Source organism: Lupinus angustifolius, chromosome LG09 (assembly GCF_001865875.1).
Source record: "Lupinus angustifolius cultivar Tanjil chromosome LG09, LupAngTanjil_v1.0, whole genome shotgun sequence".
NCBI lineage: Eukaryota > Viridiplantae > Streptophyta > Magnoliopsida > Fabales > Fabaceae > Lupinus > Lupinus angustifolius.
Genome location: NC_032017.1, coordinates 4,079,245 through 4,099,771, shown reverse-complemented (window position 1 = coordinate 4,099,771; position 20,527 = coordinate 4,079,245). Strand labels below are relative to the sequence as shown.

The following is a 20,527-nucleotide window of genomic DNA, read 5'->3' as shown; positions in this document are numbered from 1 at the left end:
CTTGTTAGACTTTAGAGAATCTATTTCATCATATATGGCCTATTACCACAAATCAGCATCCAAAGAAGTCAAAGCTTCTTGGAGAGTTGATGAAACCTCTTCTAATATATAGACCATATAATCAGGTTCATACTCTCTAGCAGTCATTGTTCTCTTACCTCTTCTAGTATCTATTTCTAACTCATCGTTATTATCATTATTGCTAATCACACATATGTTACTAGTTGTTGTGCCCCCACTATTCCTCAATTTAAAAGGTAATTTCATTTCATTGAAGTCTGTATCGTTAGATTCGATGATCATTCTCATGTTAAGCTCATAAAACCTATACGCCTTGTTGTTTACAACATACCCAATGAATACACATTCATAGACTGTACTTGCGAATTTAACTCTCTTGGGTTTGATATCCGGACATAGGCCAGACAACCCCAAGTTCTCAAATAAGACAAGTTTGGTTTTCTATTTCATCTGAAGAAATTTTGTTTTTAGCCTTGGGGACTTTATTTAACACATAACATACCGTTAATAAAATTTCACTCCACCAAGAGGGTGTTGCACCCGAACTTAACATAATAGCTACAAATACTTCAGTTAAAGTTCTATTCTTTCTTTCAGCTTTACCATTCATTTCAGGTGAATATGGTGCAGTTGTTTCATGAATAATGTCATTTAATTTATAAAAAACATTAAACATGTTAGAGCCATACTTAGTGCCTCTATCGCTTCTGAGTTTCTTTATTTTCTTGTTGAGTTAATTTTCAATTTTAGTAACATATAATTTAAACATGTCAAGTGCTTCACTTTTATTTTTCATAAGATATACATAAGTAAAATCAGAATAGTCATCAATAAAAGTGATCAAATAATGTTTACCATTTCTAGTTAACGTTCCATCTAATTCACATATATCTTAATGTATTAAATCTAAAGGCTCATATTCTCAGATTACTGATTTATGAGGGTTTTTTTGAAATTTTGCTTGACAACATTATTCACAAATTTCAAATCATCTTTAGATAACTTTGGAATTAAACCTAAACTACTCAAATTTGAAATTGCACGTTTATTAATATGGCAAAGTCTAGAATGCCAAATATTAAAATCACACAATATGTAAACAAAATCTGAAATTTAATTAATAGAAACATCAACATTTAATTTAAACATGTCATCAATGACGTATCCATTCCCAACAAATACCCACTCCTAGTAAGAGTATATAAGCATGCTCCTATGGTCTGGGTAAAATCAACCTTATTAAGAAGAAAACTAGAAACTATATTCTTCTTCATCTCTAGATTGTGCATTACATCTTTGAGAGTTAAAGTCTTCCAAGATGTAAACTTCAGTTTCATATCACCAATTCTAGCAACAATAGTGGTGTGAGAGTCACCTAACAACACCTTCTTGTCATTAACATTTATGTATATTTTGAACATAGCACGATCATAACAGACATGGCGGGATGCACCAGTATCTACACACTACCAATCAGTTCCTCCAACCATAGTGACCTCAGATATACAGCCAAAATGACTCATCAACCATGTTGGCATGTGGAAGACGATCTATTGGTTTATGTCTACACTTGCGTGCCATATGACCTGGTTTCCCACACTTGAAGCATGTGAACAAGTTTCCAGAGTCATTCTTAGTAGGTGAGTTAACATATTGGACTTTTTGAGGGTTCCAATTCTTGTTACGACTGATGTTCTTAGCCTTATTCCCGTTGCGGTTCTGATTCTTGAAATTAGTGCCAGAAGGCTTCAGAACCGCACCTGAGAATTTCTTCTTAGTGCTATTGTTGGAGACAATCAACACCTATTCTCTCTAATCTTGATTACGAGCCTTTTCTTCAATACAAAGACGAGTGATCAGAGATTTCTTTGGTCTTATGCCTCAAGTGTCATGGAAAGAAAAAGGGAGAAAGTTGCTGGAAATGTGTCGGCGAAATATAAGAGGGGAGAAAGAGAAGTTGAGAGGTAAACGCCTTTAACTTGATGCAAATTATAATGAGGGAATGAAACCTTTACTTATAGCATGGGGCCTCTAACGGCTCTTTCACCAACAACTCCATTACCAATGACTCTATCATAATGGCTGAGATCTCCTCGAACGACTCTTTCCTTGTTGCATGTGTGTGTTGACTTGGCCAACACACGGTCCAAGCTCAAAAGGCTCAAAAAATTAAACAAATTAATAAATAAATATTTTATTAAAAAGAATGTTAGACCGCAACTTAAGACTTATAAATATAAAACCTTTCAACTTTCCTTCTCCAAGCAAAATGAGACTAGTGGGTTTTTTCATTTCACTTCAAAATATCATTCTTTCAACAAATTCTGACAAGTTCGTATGTAATTGGACCAACATTTATCGAGACATTTTATTTAAATTGAGTACTATTTTTAAATATATTATATGTAATTAATATTTTCAAAAGTCAATTCACTTGATAGTGTTATATAACATAAAATGTAACAATAAATAAATAAAAATTTAAAAAAATAGCAATAAGTAAAAAAATATGGTTCAAACATGGACAGCCAAACAATTTTCCGAAAAAAACTTAAATTATACAATAAATAAAAAATTATATGTAATCAATGAAAAATATCAATAAATAATCAAAAATTGTTATTACTATTACACCCACCCAATGAAAAATAATACAATCATATTCATAATGTTTATTTGTAGAATTAGCAATATCTTTCTAGTATTAGGGTGTATCAGTACATTTTAGTTTGACTTTAATATAATTCAGGAATCAAAACTAATAAAAGTAGTGTTTAGATTTGCTCTACCCGGTCCTAACCGGGCAATTGTCCATCCATTTCGAGCATCACATGCAGTGCCCTGCTTACCCCTAATACTCGTCTCAGATGAACCTACTTATAAGAGAAACTATAAATACATTTGACACAGTATTAACATCTTTGACTCACCATTTAATGCGTATCTGACCCACTATTTAATGTGTCGTTGACTCGCCTTCAATGTCAGATAGGAGACCGCCTGTCACGCCGCCTGCACATTTCGTTTGTCCTCGACAATTCAACAAGAGCAAATTCACAAGACAAGGAAGGATGACCAAAGTACATCCTTTATGCCCGTTAGATGCTGACCAATGACCAGATATCATCTCAGCATTCTCTAAACTCTATAAATAGGAGAGATCATACATGAAGTACAATTAACTCTTATTCTCTCATTTATTGCTGCACTTATTGTTACTCACTACTACTTCTCTCTTATTTACTTTTTTTATCTATCTAGAATACTCCACTGCCTTGATTGTCGGAGAACCTTTTCAAGTACCTCCCCCAACGGGTACAGACAACAATTCGACCAAGTTACCTGATCACTTACACTCTATTGTGCGTCTTCTACCGACCATTACTCTTATGTTCCCGACTATCCCCTTTCAGCATAAAAGAACAAGATTCATTTCAATTCTTGTTATTTTACAACATACAAATTAATCATATACCACCTATTATTTCACATGTTTTTTATTCTCTTGCAAAAATTGAAAAAAAACAAGTACACTAAAAAAAGTGAAGAAGTGGTGAATTCATTAACTAAATCCTATAGTTTCATCAATATTCATTTTGAAAATTCATTTTTTTTCTTCTATAATTAAACGTATAGCTTGAACAAAAATATATATGATTCAATTTATATTGATAAAGTTATGAGTATTACAAAACTATTTTTTTATATAATATAATGAATGATACTTTCATATATTTTAATACTTTATTTTAATATAAACATTACCAAACTTTAAGCTTATCACAAAATAACCCGAAAGGAAAATAACAAAAAAAGAAGATAGTCATATAGGTTCTACCAAACATGGTTTCAACAATTAGGGATAACCACAAACCAATATGCTTTGTTTGAGAATGATATAGTAAACTTGAATTCTCTTAAAATTCTAAAGATAGATTCTTGTGACAATATGTATTCTTTGTTTATAGGGATAAAATTGTAGAGAAGTCCATGTCATAAGGATTGGTTAAACTCAAATATGAGTTAGTCCATGTAATTTATTATATAGGAAAAAATCGTTACAAATGATACCATAATAACTATCCAAATAATAACTAATAGATAAACAAAGTTAACTAAATCTTAGAAAAAATAATGTTCTATTAATCCAAATATTCGTAAGAAAAACTTCATAATCTTTAAGATATTGAGAGTTGCAAGTTGTGGGAGTCTAAAGTGTTTGCTATTTAATATTGACCAATTTTCTCAATTAGAGACTTTGGTATTTCCCAAATGTGGCTCTTTGGAATTGTTGAAGGGACTTAACAACCAAAACTCTAACTTGAGATTAAAAGTAATTGTCCTTTCTTCATTGCCAAAGCTGGTGACCTTGCCTCATTGGATTTAAGAATCTCCAAACACATTAGGGACTTGGAATTGAACTAAGTCAACGTTGGTCTAATCGTGTAAGGTCCCATTAGATCACCAGATAGACCAAAAAGTCAAGAGTTTAATTCTGGGAGCATCACTTGTTGGAAGGAGCCGTCATGCACACCGAAAAATATTAATTCCTTACCTATAAGGTGAGGGGATATCCTTGGTTATACGAAGGAAAAACAAAAAATTAAGGCAACTATTCTCTGAGAAGCAATTCACAAAGGAAAACTCTCCTTTCTTATGAGATCTCATAATTTCTAAAGTGAAATAAAAAGATGAGCATCACACTTGTTAGTCTAGTCTATTCTGGTATTATTCACTTTTACCAATTAGAAAGAAGCCAGAAACTTAAGAAGAAAAGATAACACTTGAAGTCATGAGCCACCATAAGCCTATTTTTTTCTACAACTAAATACACAATAGCAAGGATAATTAATCATACTACTTTGGAAGTCATCAACTAGATGGTAAACATAAAACAAAACATTTTCTGTCATACAAATGAATCACTTTTCTTAATAGAAACTCTTAGTGTATGTTTGGCAGATCGGTTTTGGAGGGAAAGGAAGAGCAAAGGAAGACTTCAGAGCCATGTCACAAGTGTATTTCATGGTTTAAAACTTAACTCGCAAACAACCCTTAGCTGAACAACTACCACAGATACCAGCCACATTCTACTCCACAATGGCATCTTGATGATAAAGGTGAAGCAAAACGTTTTCTATCATAAAAATGAATCTCTTTTCTTAGTACCATTGCTCATTGCCACACAGAAATACTAATCCAGTGTAAGAATTTTTCGGCTTGAATTTAAATTCAGAAAAAATGATATTTGCACACACAAACAAAACACTCTTTTATGCATATTAAAAGAAATCATATACAATTATAAAGCATGAGAAATGTTTAGTCAATTTTTTCAAAACAGATAAAACAAGCCTAAACCAGAAGGTTTCACCAACAGGAAGGAGAAAACCTTGCTAGATTATGCCTATAACACAAGTCTTTGTTCACAAAAATAAAGCAGAACTTAGGAAGTTCTATATAGCAGGAAAACTCCATTATCCAATTCCATTACTCTTCTATTCTTCTTCTTCTTCTTCTTCTAAATTGAGGAACTTACAAACCGATTCGTCCGCGTCATTATCCGCGCAAAAATAAGACCTCTTTCCTGTTAACTCAGCCACCCTTTTCGCAGCTCCAGAGTCTCTAGCACTCTCATTAGAACACCGAAGTGCTTTAATCTTCGGAAGCATCACAGATGATGATGATGATGACGATGATGACAATGAAGGCTTCTTAACCTCTCCAGGAATTTCCCACCTCTTCTTCACCCTAACCGATGAAGCGCGTCTCTTGTCACACCTCCCACCACTATCATCCTTATCATTTTCGGGTAATACCCTCTTGCCTGTTACAGACCCGGATAACGGGAGTTTCATAGCACTAGATTGCCCTAACCTCTTTCTAGCATCAATTGCAACAGAATTGGAATTAATCTGGTTATACCGACTCGCAACAACCCTCCCAGTCTTCAATAGCTTCTTATTAGGCACAGATTTACCTCCTTCCTTGAACAACTTCCTTGGATTAACTAATGCAAGAACCTCTTCTTCTTTCTTCAAAAACTTTCTTGATCCCAAAAAATCAGTAGTAGCTGTTTGCCTCCGATTCTGGCCTTGAAGAATTGAGTTCACCCTTTCATCATCAACCTCGGGAGGCTTCAAAAAACACGACTTTCGGCGACTCTGCATCGCGGTAACCGGGGTGGCAGCATCATCAACAACTTTCCTTGATCCCAAAAAATCAGTAGTAACTGCTTGCTTCCGATTCTGGCCTTGAAGAATTGAGTTCACCCTTTCATCATCAACCTCCGGAGGCTTCAAAAAACACGACTTTCGGCGACTCTGCATCGTGGTAACCGGAGTAACAGCATCATCAACAACCTTCCTTGACCTAACAATCTCTGATGGCCCTAAACTAAGCCCTCTCCTAATCATGTTGTTAAAGTTTTTCACTTTTGTTTTTGGGGTTTCTTCAATCTTGTTCTTAACACTCTCTTCACCTAAACCCTTAACAAAAGTTTCGATTTTTGGCTCCATGAACTTAGAAGAAACGACCCTACCCTTCTTTTCAACCGTTTTCGCTTTGTGTAAACGAAGTGCTTCCAATTTTGAAGACAAACGCTTCATCTCGTTCTCAATTTCTTGAATCTCATCATCAATGTTGGATTCAGAAATAGGGTTGATGTTTTCTTTGGTGGAATCGAATGCTGCATTGTTCCACACGTGAAGTTGTGTTGAATTGATGGAAGTGGCTTCTGGGTATTGAAGAATACTCATGATTTGATGAATTGAGAATAGAAATTCTAGGGTTTGAAGTGATTGGGAAAAATGAGAATGAAGATGAAATTGAAAGAGGGAAATATTTGTATTTTGAGATTATGTGACCGTTGGAGAAGAACGGTTCAATATACACGCTCCCATTTTTATTCATTCATTCAACCATTTTATGATTATTATTCCTTAAATGGATATATAATATCTTTTCTTTCTATATTCATTCACATTATGATGTCTTAAATTTATAAAATATTTATTGTGTCATTTTTTTTATATATAAAATTTGTGTACACGAACATCAATAAAAAAAACAACTTGTTAAATAAAATTTATAATAAGAAATACCATAATAAAGGAATGTGTATATAATTAGGATGCATATTTTTTGTCTCAAAGTTTTTATCATTTTATGTATTATTAAACAATAATTAAATATACATTAATTTTATATTTTTTACCCAAATAAAAATAAATTATATATAGAATGATACATATGTTAGAAAAGGATATATAGTCCAATAAAATTGACGATATAAATAAAAACTTTAGGGATAAAACTAGAAATTAAACTTTTTTGTCATGCTATGGTTAAATAGAGTATAGTGAAGTGATGTATTGTTAAAACATATTTACATGGGTCCCATCAGTTCCATTGCATCTATGATTTATAAGTATATGTGTTGTCAATCTCTATAAAAGTCTGTTTGTGAATTAAGTTTTGAAGGAGAATGGAAAAAAATAAATGACTTATGACCAAAAAATATACCTATAAGATAACTTTAAAATTCTCATATGCCTTTATTTCCCATCCAAAACTCAAGTCGTAAAAAATCATATTGTTACATGTGATATGCACCTTCCAATCTTTGATTGCATTACAAAACTTGTTATTTTTTGGTTGAAGAACACGTATTAAATGTTGTGCTTCTTCTGCTATAGCATTAAAGGTGAATCACTATCATTCCTTCTTTATGAAATTGAATTAGAGCTGTTTTCAACACTATTCCCAGTGATCCCATTATATTGATTAGCAAAAGGTAAACATCGGCAGAGTCACAATCTTACCCAATTCCAATATATAAATGTTAGATAACTTTTACCAATTTGTGTGCACTAACATAGTGCTATCACATACTATTTAACCTATAATAAAATAAATACTCATTTCAATCCCACATATTTTTTATTTTGATAGTTTAATCCCTCAAAAATTAAAAAATCCAAAATGATTCCCAAAAATTTCAAATGAATCTTTATCAAGTGTTGTAAAATATGTTAAAAATGATTAATTTAACATTTAAATTTTTTTAGGACCATCTTGGATTTTTCAATTTTTGAAGAACCAAACTAATAAAATCGAAAAATATGAGCACTAATATAAGTATGTACAATATTTAATAAATACTCATTTTAGTCCCTCGTATTTTTCGACCTTACCAATTTAGTCCTTCAAAAAAAGAAAAGACCTAAAAATGGTTCCCAAAAATTTCAAATGTGGATCAAATTAGTTATTTTAGCATGTTTTACAACACTCGGTGGGAACTAATTTGTCCCCAAAAGGACTAGTTTAACCCACATTTGAAATTTTTGCAGACCATTTTAGGTCTTTTCTTTTTTGAAAGACTAAATTGGTAAAGTCCAAAAAATACGAGGGATTGAAATGAATATTTACCTATAAAATATTGTTTGTGGCTCAAAATAAATCAGCACTGGCAAATATTAACTCAAAATCTGTACAAATTACAAATATTTAGGACTACTATACACAACCTAGGATATACAGCTTCACTTGTCTTGCCTCAACTTTGCTGCAAACAGTCACAAAAGATTCAACAAAAAGGGAACTAGAAACTGTTGATCAACTAGAGCCAAACATAGCAGTCTCCCCAAAAATATCAATCCACAGTTCTTGGCAAAATAATATGATCAAAGACACTAGTCACTAGTTTTTCAGTGTCTTAGCCAGATTCTGATTTAGAAACACCGGCACTGAAATCACGCGGCGGTGGTGGAAATTGGATCTGCTCTGCCTCTTCAAACTTTTCATTCACATTTTTCTTTGCTCTCTTTGGTCTCTTGGGTTTCTGGCTTACTGGATCAGTAGTTAGGTGGGTATCATCGAATTCGTCATCCATAGGCGTGTTCATACCGTGTTCATTCATCTTTTGAGAATTCTTTGACCTTGAAGTTTGCTTATCTGTGGCAGACTTTCTCTGAAAATAGAAAAGGGTTACCAAAATGAATATACGCGACAATACAGAAGAAGAACAAAACAAAGTGAGAGGCCGGAGGGTAGGGAAAAGGGTCGAGTCGATCAGGCTCGATGCCATTAAGCAAAAAGACAGATTCATAATAAGATCAATCATTCCCTTGCTGACAAGAAACTACAAAACTTTACAAATTTAATCATTTTTTTATCATGCAACCAGTTGAAATGAGATTCAGTCACTTTTAGAACCAATGGATTTAGAAGTAGGATCGATACCTTTTTATTATTACCGGATTTGGACCCTTCTGGTTCCATGGAAAGATCATGATCTGGTGTAGTCTGGGCTACAGAATTAGTCAGATCTTCTAGAGAAGCATCACCATCTTCATTTACCCGAATACCCTTCATAGGTTGTTTTTTCTTTTGCCTATCCTTTGCCTGGAAGGATAAGAAAAAAATATAATCATAAAAATTCTGTGATTTAAGGCATTCTGGAATTTATATCCTATTATTTCATACAATTGGGTAAGGAACTAATGCTTTTCGGGTGCGTGGTTATGCCCCTCCCAACAAGTGTTGCTCTCATGAATTCAACCCTTGACCTTTTGGTATATCTGACAATCCAGTGGGGCCTTACACTACTATACCAACGTCGGGTTGGTATATTCAACATATTGTAACACAAGTTTTAGTGACCAGATTGACAACCAACCTGGAGAGGGATTTGCTTTAATTTCTGCTGCAACTGAACATCATCCAGAAGCAAAGATACCACATCCTCAGGAGCTAAGAGATCGCCACCGACAGAACCACCAGTCATGACAAGGTTCTGTACAGTACTTTTCTGGCTCGCTCTAAGAAGAATCTTCTCTTCGACTGTTTCTTTACAAATAAGTCGGTAAACAGTAACCTACAAGTTTTGAAATACATTTAAAGTTAGTTTTAAACTAAACAAGTTAAGCATTTAGAAGTACTTCTGTGTCTGTGCAAGCAGAAATGTGCAAGATTCAAAAGGAGGAAGGACAGCAAGGAGATGCTGAAGTTCCACATATCCAATGCTAGAAAATCCAGAGAGACCATTTTGCTAAGATGCCAAGAACTCGTGGAACATAGCATACATAGAACCATGAACAGTTGTTTAAATATGGAGAGGGAGAGATATGGAACTAACATCTTTCGTTTGACCCAACCGATGAGCTCTGTCCATTGCCTGTAGATCCAATGTTGGATTCCAATCACTCTCATAAAATATGACTGTGTCAGCAGCGGTCAAGTTGATACCCAATCCACCCGCTCTCGTACTCAATAAGAACACAAAGATATCGGACCTGCAACAAATCGATTAAAATGATCATAAATATCTGTGTAAAAAAGAAGAAAAAACATTTAGTACTCTAACTGGAGTAGAGTATACCTATGCTGGAAGTCTCTAACCATGTCTCTGCGATCCTGAATAGTAGATGATCCATCAAGTCTAAAATACTTGTATTTTCTGTAATTCATATAGTCCTGCAAGAAGGATTAAATCAACCGCAGTTTACTTTTAAAGAAACAAACAAAACATTATATTGTTAATGCAAGGAGTCAAGATAAATATAACATCTGTTAATGTGTAAATAGATTAGCAACATGGTAGGAACATTTCCACTTTCAAATCATTGACCATACCCAGCCCCAAGTCCCAATAAAAATCACAGCATACTCGTTTAGTTGCTTGTCAATTGTATTTCGTCATAAAGGTGTTAGATTTTCACTGGAATATACCAAAAGTTCACCGGAGATTCCTTCCCCATCGCCAAAATATGGGTTTCTCGCAAAAACTGTCCTCTTTCTCCTCTGCAATTCTACTCTCTTTATCCATTCACACAGATGAAGATGAAATAATGAATGGATAGAGAGAGGAATTACATAGGAGATAGATGATAATTCTAATACTGTTATGTTGAAAGGGTAAGATTGACAAATGTTAGAAAGATAAGGACTTATTGATGCCTTTAAATGTACGATAAATATAATAAAGGAATAAAAATATTATTTTAGCCATAAATATATGATGCAAGTTCCAAGTATCCTCCCAAGCTGGTTTTATGTCACCATTTCATTGAAGGGAAATGAACTCGTACACCAAGAGACTCTTTGAAAGCATCAGAAACATGAACTCCAGGATTTTTATGTACACAATGTCAAAAGGATTAACAATGTGACAAGACAAGCTCAACAATACCTCCAAAATATTCAGCATCTTAGTCATCTGAGCAAATAAGAGAACCCGGTGATTTCCTGCCCGTAAGCGTTTCAATAATATATCAAGTGTTTGAAGCTTCCCAGAGTCCTGTATGAAAATTACATAAACTAGAAATCAATCCAATATGAAAGTTGATAGCAAAAGTGACACTCATTGAGATCGAAATAACAGAAGAAATAAAGTACAACACTTACAGTCAGCAACTTTGCTGGGTCAAAATTCCGCATAGGTGGAGAGGACCCAAATATACTGTGCGTCAACTGAAGAGCGGGCTGAGAAAGAGGTAGTACAGAATCTATCTCTTCAATTAAATTATGACGAGGACTATCTGGCTTTCTAGGCCCATTACAGTCAGATGTACGTGCAAATCCCACAAATAATCTCTTAAGCCATGGATCATGTAACTCTTCAATCATTTTATAGTAGAAGTTTCTATCAGAGCAGTGAGCACCAATCTACAAAGATGAAAAGCAGCAGCAGTCAGTAATTATCATTTCGTAAAAAAGAGGCGACTTATGTATATATACGTTTAACAAGACCAGAAAATAAAGAAACATAACATACTGGGGGAGCTCTGCTCCGTGGGATATAGGTGTAAGCTGAGTGAAGAAGCCTTGCATTTGATAAAAGCCTGTCCCGATGTGAGACAACCAAGGCCTCAAAAGGAGAATGGCGGGGCCCAATTGGAAATTTTCTTTGTAGCAACTTAGTCTCCGATCTCGGTGGCACTAATAACATACGCGTGATAGCTCTCACTTTTCCTTGCTCGAGGTAACTACATTCTGGATCATCGTCTATGGTCTCAGTAAGAAATTCTACAACTTCGTCGAGAAGATTTTGTTCCCACCTTATCATAGAAAATAATAGTCGCTCCATAAAAGAACCGGTAGCCAGAAATGTCACCTCTTGTGGAGACAAATCCATCAAATGGGTAAAACCAAAGTTTCCACTTTTAACATACATATCATATGAGAAAATAGATCGATATACAGTTTCTGGTCTAAAAATATTAAAATGTTTCTGAAAAGATTCTTTGCTGACACCACAACCAACAGCTGAACTGAGAGCTTCAGAACTACGCAAAATTTCTTGATAGACAAGTTTCGGTATCTGAAAATTTGTTGGTAAAATAACAAAAACAATAAGAACTAAAGAAGGCATCACTAACATAATGAAGTACAGACAACTAATTACAAGGGAAAAGAGGAAACCATTCACAAAAGCAAAAAAGAACAACCAATTTCATTAATGGATCAATTACTAACCATATATCTAAGACACTCTAAAGGGTAAACATGATACTGAAACAAGCTTTCCTTATAAGACAAAAATGCCGAGAAGGCACCAAACGACATGTTCAAAACCAAATTCTTATCCTCTTGTTTTTTTTCTCCCTTCTATTCTAATAATATTTCTTCTTTAATAAAAGAAAACATTTTATTTGTTTCTAGCCGGAGAACAATAAAAAGAGGGACAAAAAAGATGGGACAAGGAAGAGAGAAAAATAAAATTCTATGTTTCATATTAGGCACAAAGAAATACCTGATATGTTATGGGGTTGTGACCACCAGAATAATATACATCCTCCGACTCCCCAAACGGAGGAGGTGGAAGGGAATTTGGAATCTTTCCAAAGTAAAGGTATGTTGTCCCCTCACTTCTTTCAAATAATTCTGGATGATTGCAAACCTACATGTTTAAAGAGCAATGATTGTTATGTGCAATCTTGGGAGGAAGAAAAGCAAATCATACAATCGAAACAAAACAATATGTAAGCCAAAGTTAACCAATTGATACAAAATTTATACAGTTAAATTTAAAAACAAAAGGAGCGAAGAAAGCAAAGCCTGAATGATATCAGTATATCTACCTTCCTTAGTTGAATAACGATGTTCATTAAATTCAGAATTCTCTTCTCATTGAGCTGCCCACGATTGCTATCAAACAGCTCCGCAAGAGATATCTTGTTCTTAATTGCTTGATAAAAAGCCTGCTGCCGAGAACTTAACTTGCAATGCACTGTAACCTCAGTTTTTGTAGTCAGCTCAGAAACTACATCTTTTTTAACACGTCGCAGCATGAAAGGCTTTAGAATTGAATGCTGTAAGGAGAAGATCAACCAAATATAAGTAGACAAGTTTAAAAGATAACAACTAATCAAGCTTAATACTTAATAAAAAAAGCTAGAATAATCAGATACGATGACAAAATGGGTCACTTTTTTTTATAACAAAAGTCACATTATGATAGCACATGCTGTTGTTACTACTTTTCTTTTGGGCAAAGACTTGTTACTTTAATCATCATATCCCAGACGCAACACAAGTGATAAGCTTATATATATGTTGTGAATGTGACAAATATGAAAAATATATAACATCCAACAAAGGCGCTAGTGTCACCAACAATTTACTTAATGTAAAAACCCAACGCAAGCCCTCATTTCACATCAACTGATCAAAAACTACAGAACAAAGGCCTATATAACATATGCCAGAACTTCTAATTGGGGAATTATATAGAATATAATAACACATCTTAATCATCTCTTAAAACTAAGATCAAACAGGAAAGACAAGCTCACCAATCTATTGAGTTGGTGCTCATTCAAAGTACCCCCGTGTTCTGCATGGTTCTCGATTCTGGCATGTAAATGTCATAAAAGAAAGTTAGAGCCTAGCTTAATTGCATAAAATAATACAGACTTCAATAAGGAATACATACCCTCTTGAAAACCACTCATTAAACTGCTCATGGCTGTCAAATAAAGTTGGCATAATGAAGTGCAGAAGAGCCCACAACTCTGCCATATTATTCTGTACAGGTGTACCAGTCAACAGTAGGCGATTCCGACAATTAAAGCTGAGGAGTGTCTTCCATCGTATACTGTCAGGAAGGAAAATAAAAAGTAAAAAGGGCAGCAATCACAAACACATGTTAAAATACAACAATCAAGCCTTAGTCCCACTAGGTGGGGTCATCAAACACAAATGTCCAAATAACTTAAATACTTTCATAGTTTCATTAACCCCACAATTAACAAGTAATCAATCATTTAAACTTGTACCATATAAAAATACTCACAGATTTCAAACAACAAAAAAATCGGCAGGAACAATGACCAATTAATAATAAAGGCCACTGTAAACCGGAAGCATAGATCATAACAAACCTGTTTGCGCTTTTGATTGCCTGGGCTTCATCTAAAACCATGTACTGCCATTTCACACGACGAAAATACTTCTCATCAGTTACTAATAGCTGGTAGCTTGTAATGAGAATGTGGAATTTAGCTTCCCTGGTAAACGAGATAGTAATGAAAACAACAAAATTGATGATCAGAAAGATAAACAGCACATACAATTAACAAATGGCAGCTGAGGGTTAGAAATCAAGATGACTCTACATAGATCACTAATGCATTAATACTGACCAGAACATCTATAGAAGGGTCAGAAATAAAGATAGATTGCAAATAGAATTTACTAATGGTAGCTGAGGGCCACAAAATTGTATTAAACTCACAATTCCAACAGTTAGAAATCAAGATTTCTGTATGCAAACGAATAATGCATTAAAATTGACCAAACATCTATAATAGTATTAGAAATCAAGATAAATTGCAATAGAATTTCCTAATGGGAGCTGAGGGCACAATATTGTATTAACCTCACAATTCCAGATGTTAGAAACCAAGACGCCACTATTCAGATGAACAACGCAATATGCGTTAACATTGATGGAACATCTATAATAGGGATTCCCTCAATTAGCATCCATGGTTTACTTTCTTAAAAAAAAACAATTGTTTTGCTTAAAAAAAACGAGAAGTCATCATTTCAACCCAATCACAAATGTTAACCACTTAAAATAATACCTAACATTTAGGAGCTTCTAAAACACAACAACAACTACCACACCATCATATCATTAAACACAGCTGAAAAAAAATTCTTGCATTGTTACACAATTCCATCATCTAGTTCTGGTTAAAAGAAAAAAAATAAAAAATGCTGTTAGATTATTTTGGCATTCCACTTTTTCCTCCTTTAAAAACATCTTAATGCCACACCAACTTACTATGTAGGGTTGGATCTGAATTTGCTCTCGTATCCATAACCCATGCATTAGAATCTGAACCCATACTCTATTTCTTCAACGTTTTTCTCAAGTTTGCCTCACTAAATGTATGTCATTACTAATTAGTTCATTCAAAAAATCATAGAAGACCAAGTCACAACAGTAAAAATTTTGACAAAATCACAATCATCATCTTCATTTTCTTCATATATCAGTTGCAGAAGGAAACAAGTACTGTGACAATTTTTTCTACAAATATAAAATCAAATTGAAATATCTTTCTAGTTAGCAACACTTGATAAAGTTATTAATGCCATATGTATTTTTTAAGGAAAAGAAAAGGCACAAGAAATTAAGATTACCTACGGTAAAGATCCTTAGGGTTAATACTTTTCCTAAGGACTGTTCTCTCTGAAATCCCACCCCAGTAAGGAAGTCTTCTCAGTCCAGGGCAGAAGCGCTCAAGTTCCTCGTTCCAATTGTTTAATACCGAAGCAGGTGCAACAACCAGAAAAGGTCCCCATATGTTCTTCTCCTGCAGAGCACTGACGAGTTACAAAAAGTCATAAAAAATGTCCAAAAACAGCAGAGGGTCAATAGCTACCTCAGCTAAATGAGCTAAAAAAACCATAGCCTGAATGGTCTTTCCGAGCCCCATCTCATCAGCAAGTATACCATTTAAACCCTGTAAGATACCAAAAGCCTTCAAAATTAAGAATCAAAACAATGACAACTTAACATCATTGGGACTTCATTTAAGATTGCTAAACAACCTGCTCATAACAATTAACTAGCCACTGAAGACCTTTGAGCTGATACTCTTTGAGACAACCTTGAAATAATTCCGGTGTCTGAACTGTGGAAGCCACTGGCATGGTTGAGCTGCAATATAATAAACAAATACATAAGTAGAATGAACACAATATTTCCTACCTCACTTTCCTCCACACTAACTAGATGAAAATTACCATAAACTTGAAAATGTACATTTATACATGTCAATGTAGTGTAGATATGTGCATTTATGTGCAAACAAATAAAGAGAAAGAGGGACTCACGGGGTTTGCAAATCAATATTACTTGCTCCAGCAACTTCTGGTTGAAGCGCATCAGTTTCATCAACCTGGCGCAGCCTCAAGCATTCAGTGTCAAAAGCATTTGTCAAACTTCTCTGCTTAGAGACTGCTTCTTGAGCAGCCTTGAAAGCTTCCTTCTTCAATTCAGCCTCTTCAGGATCTTCCTCCTCGTTAGGTCCAGCATCTGAAGAACCAACCAGTGCATCTTGATCAGTTGTGTTTTCATCTGCCATGGGTAAGCCTTCGGAAGATAGTAAGTTTGACTTGTTCTGCATAAAGTGACTGTACAGCTCAGTTTGTTGTATGAGAAAATTAAGTCGTTGCTGCTGCCTCTTTGCTTCACGAAGCTCTTGTTCACGCCTCAAAGCTTCAGCAGCTTCTTTCTCCTCTCTTTTCCTCACTTCCGCCTGAAAAGAATGAAACTGAAAAATTACAGCATATCCAAATCTAGTTTACAACTGAAATTTATCCCTCCATGACAATATTCATATTTAACAGATCATTGCAACAAAGTAGCATTGCAATTCTTCTCATGTGAATCTTACAAATCACTTACATTAAACAGCTAAGGCTTGTATAAGTACTGTGATTTAAACACGTGCAAGTACCACCCCATATCAATCATTATCAACAACAATCAAGCCTTTTCCCACAAAGTGGGGTCAGGTACATAGATCAAACGACACAATAATGTTCTATCGGAAATCACCTCAGAATCCCTCATTAGTTTCGCCTATAGTTTTCCTACAACAGGTGCTATCTCAACTTTCTCTACTGCATTCATTCCTAATCCTATATATGTCTATCATGTCTATAGACAAACCACCAACCTCTAAATCCTTGTTAATAGTTTCACCTACAGTTTTCTTGGTCTCCCTCTGCCTCTAAATATTAACATATTTCATATCTTAACATTCTCTTTGATAAATTCATTCCTAAACCACCTACCTTATCTTTTCTACAATAGGTGTTATTTCCACTCTCTCTCTAATGATTCGTTCCTAACCCTATCATGTCTATAGAAACGTATAATTAATAAACTTCAGCAAGGAATTAAAAAGTACCATCTCCTTATCTATCCGTTTCCAGAACAGCAACATGTCTCTAGCAAGTTTCCGGGTGCGCATACCAGCAGTCCTCGGCCACTTAAGTGATCTATTAATTTTTATTTTAACCTGAAACAAAAATATATCCAAATAGTTATAATATAGAAAATTCAAAATCAACCATCAAAAGCTTTAGACTAGATGGTGAGATTAGGTGCCACAAACCAACGTGAAATATAACAGATAAAACATGTATTAAGGGGAACCAGGGCATGCCTCTCTTTGACAGATCTCTGAGACCCTCTTGGCATCAATGAGTTGTTTTCGATGAAACATAGTAAAGTTCCTATGTTGCTTAGGTATGTCTCTTCTTACAATATTCACCCAAACCTTTCCAATTCTTTCCATTTCCTCCTTCTCGATCAAAGCCGGGTCTTTCTTTATCTTTTGCTTCTTAGGTAGGCTTCGTTCAATAATCTGAAGCAGCAAAAAGACATAATAAAAATAGATCGCTTTAAAATAAAAGAGAAAAGACTCTAGTCATATTATCTGATAGATACCTCATAGGTGTCCCCTTTCTCCAAAACCTTGACATAATAAACCTGCAATATACCACCCTCGGACAAAATAGATCGCTTTATACTTCCAGCTGCCCCCTCCGGAATGCAGGAATCCAAATCAACATCAGAGACTTTCAGACTGAATTTATGAGCTGAATTAGAAGTTGATATGACCTTCAATCGGGCCTGAAGTGATTCATATTGGCATATGGTTTCCCCCATGCCTGCTCGGTTTTTATTCCCAGACCTTTTACCAGGTGACATCATTTTGGCCAAGGAGCCCAAATCCAAGGTACTCTTTAAGTAAGAGTCATCAAGGTGGATATCTGTGAAGGTTGGAAGGTTCAGCATTGCTGCCAGCTTATCATAAATTGGAGGAATCTTGTACGTGATTCCATCCCCAATATCTAAAGTAGCAGGTTCATAGTTAATCCTGCAAAGAGTTTACAAAAGGCAAGGTCATCTAAAACTGTACATAAGTTGCATAAACAACAATTCATTATTCAAATACTCCAACCCTATAAAAACAAGCAAGCAGAAAATGAAACCTATCAGTGTGATATCGCTGAACGAAATCAGCATCACGGTGATTTCCCACTTTCTTAGAATTGGAATCATTCATCCATTCGGATGAAGTCTCTGTAGCGTGTAATCCTTCTCTGCGCTCACTCCCAGACTTGCGAGCTTTTAAGCCAGCACTACTTTTAAGAAGTGGAACAGCAATCTGATTTTGGGCAGGACTAGAAGAGGTATCTTTAACCCTCCTCCTGTATTGCAGAACATGCTCCCCAAGCATTGATCGATATCTCTCCTCGGTCATGTGTGTCCCGTCGTCACTATTTTGAGACCACCTCCTCTTCTTTAACAAAATCACCTCCCTTCCATGCATATCCCCATTACTTTGATCCGCAATTGTCCTACCTACTTAAACAAACACCCCAACAATACAGAGCAAAATTATATAAGTCCATGCCTTAAAACCAAAATTCACCCTATAGCAAAATAGTAACTTTTACAACAGACTCATCATTCACAAAAGGTGATGGGATGGTCTAGTGATGTAAGGCCCCGCTAGATCCCAAAAAGACCAAAAGGTCAGGGTTCAATTACTAGGAACGACATTTGTTAGAAGGGGCAGTCACGCACCCCGAAAGGGATTAGTTCCTTACCCAAAAGGTGAAGGGATACCCTTGGTAGTACCCCAAAAATACTTGTTAAGAGTGTCTCAAAACCTTAAACCCTAAAAAAGTATAAACAACAATTCCAAAAGGAAGAAAGAGTAATGCTTACCTTGGCTATCTCTGCTCTCATCCTGACTACTATTCCCATAATAATCAAAATCATCATCTTGTTCTGGAAGTTGAAACTTCATCAAAGACTACAAAAAAATGCAATAAAAAAACAACAAAATTAACAAATTCCAAAAAAAAAATAAACTTTTTTTATAAATGCAAATACCCAAACAAAAATTCAAATTTCTACAACTTAGTCACACACAAAAACACCAAAAAACACAAAATGAAGAAAAATATTTATAAAAAATGCAGAATGAGAAAAATAAAATTGGGGTAAATGAATGAGACAAACCTCGAGATTGAATAGAGTTGTGTGATCCATACAGTGTGATGTGACTAAAATGCGAAGTAAAGAACCAAAATTTTGGTGAAACTAAGCATGAAGAAGAAAGAGAAGAAGAAGAACGTGAACCCTAGAATGAGTTGGGAGAGAGAAAGAAGAAGAGAAGAGAGTGATGCGTAGGATAAGGTTGTAGAAAGAAAAAGGGATAGTAGACGCAGGTGGTGTAGGGAAGCGTTCTAACGTGCGCTTTGTAGGTGACAGATACGTTAACGTGCGCTACTACTAGTACATTGTGTATTTCCATTTTGAATATTATTGATATAATGGTTACATAACATGGCTTAGGAATTTGTCTTATAATGGAAGAGATAGAATGAGAGGGGAATTGCAAATATTTATTTATTTTGGCTAAATAATTCATTTCATACTATAAGTGTAGAATGAGAGGGAAATTGCAATTATTTATTTATTTTTGGCTAAATAATTAATTTTATACTTTAAGTGTTTCTTAATGGAAAATGATAGACGGGAGCTTTTAGTGTGAATCAATGGTATTGACAATTTGGATTACTATACTTATCTATATAATGTTTGTTTAAATTAGAATAAGCATAATATGTTCATTTGTAAAAAGTACATAAAATATCATCTCGTACTCGCCCTAAATGTGAACATTGTATGTTTGCGGATCGTCTATTATAAAAATTAAAAAAATGTTATGTTACTACCACATCTTTTAAAATTGCATATAATATTGCATTAAAATTAAAAAGAACACAATCATACACAAGTTCAAACAACTTAATATTACATATCCTTGAATCAAATAATAAATCACAACCAAATACTTGATAGTGAATGTCATAAGTTTATAAAAGTCCAAAATCATCACAATTAACATTGTAGACTCGTAGTTTTAGTCTATATATCAAATACCGAAATAAATAAACTTTC

At 34.6% G+C, this 20,527-nt stretch overlaps 2 protein-coding genes across 3 annotated transcripts; both read right to left on the bottom strand.

Moving 5' to 3' along the window:
- Nucleotides 5,217–6,919, bottom strand: LOC109355838. The gene has a single exon (XM_019599076.1). It carries the CDS (start codon nucleotides 6,777–6,779, stop codon nucleotides 5,520–5,522), a length of 1,260 nt encoding a protein of 419 aa, XP_019454621.1. The 5' UTR covers nucleotides 6,780–6,919; the 3' UTR covers nucleotides 5,217–5,519.
- On the bottom strand, nucleotides 8,453–19,831 carry LOC109356753 (DNA helicase INO80-like). Of its 2 annotated transcripts, none has more exons than XM_019600261.1 (23): nucleotides 19,583–19,831; nucleotides 19,286–19,373; nucleotides 18,544–18,916; nucleotides 17,996–18,428; nucleotides 17,712–17,912; nucleotides 17,454–17,564; nucleotides 16,372–16,796; nucleotides 16,087–16,195; nucleotides 15,918–15,998; nucleotides 15,676–15,848; nucleotides 14,406–14,531; nucleotides 13,958–14,119; nucleotides 13,818–13,875; nucleotides 13,104–13,334; nucleotides 12,776–12,922; nucleotides 11,798–12,343; nucleotides 11,428–11,688; nucleotides 11,213–11,320; nucleotides 10,403–10,497; nucleotides 10,160–10,316; nucleotides 9,701–9,898; nucleotides 9,265–9,426; nucleotides 8,453–8,992 (listed from the first exon to the last, which is right to left on the bottom strand). In XM_019600261.1, the coding sequence occupies exons 1-23, from the start codon at nucleotides 19,610–19,612 to the stop codon at nucleotides 8,738–8,740; spliced, it is 4,530 nt and encodes a 1,509-aa protein (XP_019455806.1). In that variant the 5' UTR covers nucleotides 19,613–19,831; the 3' UTR covers nucleotides 8,453–8,737. The 2 variants fall into 2 exon arrangements, with proteins under 2 accessions (XP_019455806.1, XP_019455807.1); XM_019600262.1 differs by having other exon boundaries at nucleotides 19,286–19,348.

Excerpts from the sequence above, each read along its gene's own strand:
- LOC109355838 (XM_019599076.1), bottom strand. The coding sequence starts at position 6,779 with ATGAGTATTCTTCAATACCCAGAAGCCACTTCCATCAATTCAACACAA.
- LOC109356753 (XM_019600261.1), bottom strand. The coding sequence starts at position 19,612 with ATGGATCACACAACTCTATTCAATCTCGAG. Across the intron at positions 15,999-16,086 it reads TAGTTAATTGTTATGAGCAG|GGTTTAAATGGTATACTTGC; the intron begins GTTGTTTAGCAA and ends GGTATCTTACAG. Across the intron at positions 13,876-13,957 it reads AATGAGTGGTTTTCAAGAGG|AATCGAGAACCATGCAGAAC; the intron begins GTATGTATTCCT and ends TTTACATGCCAG.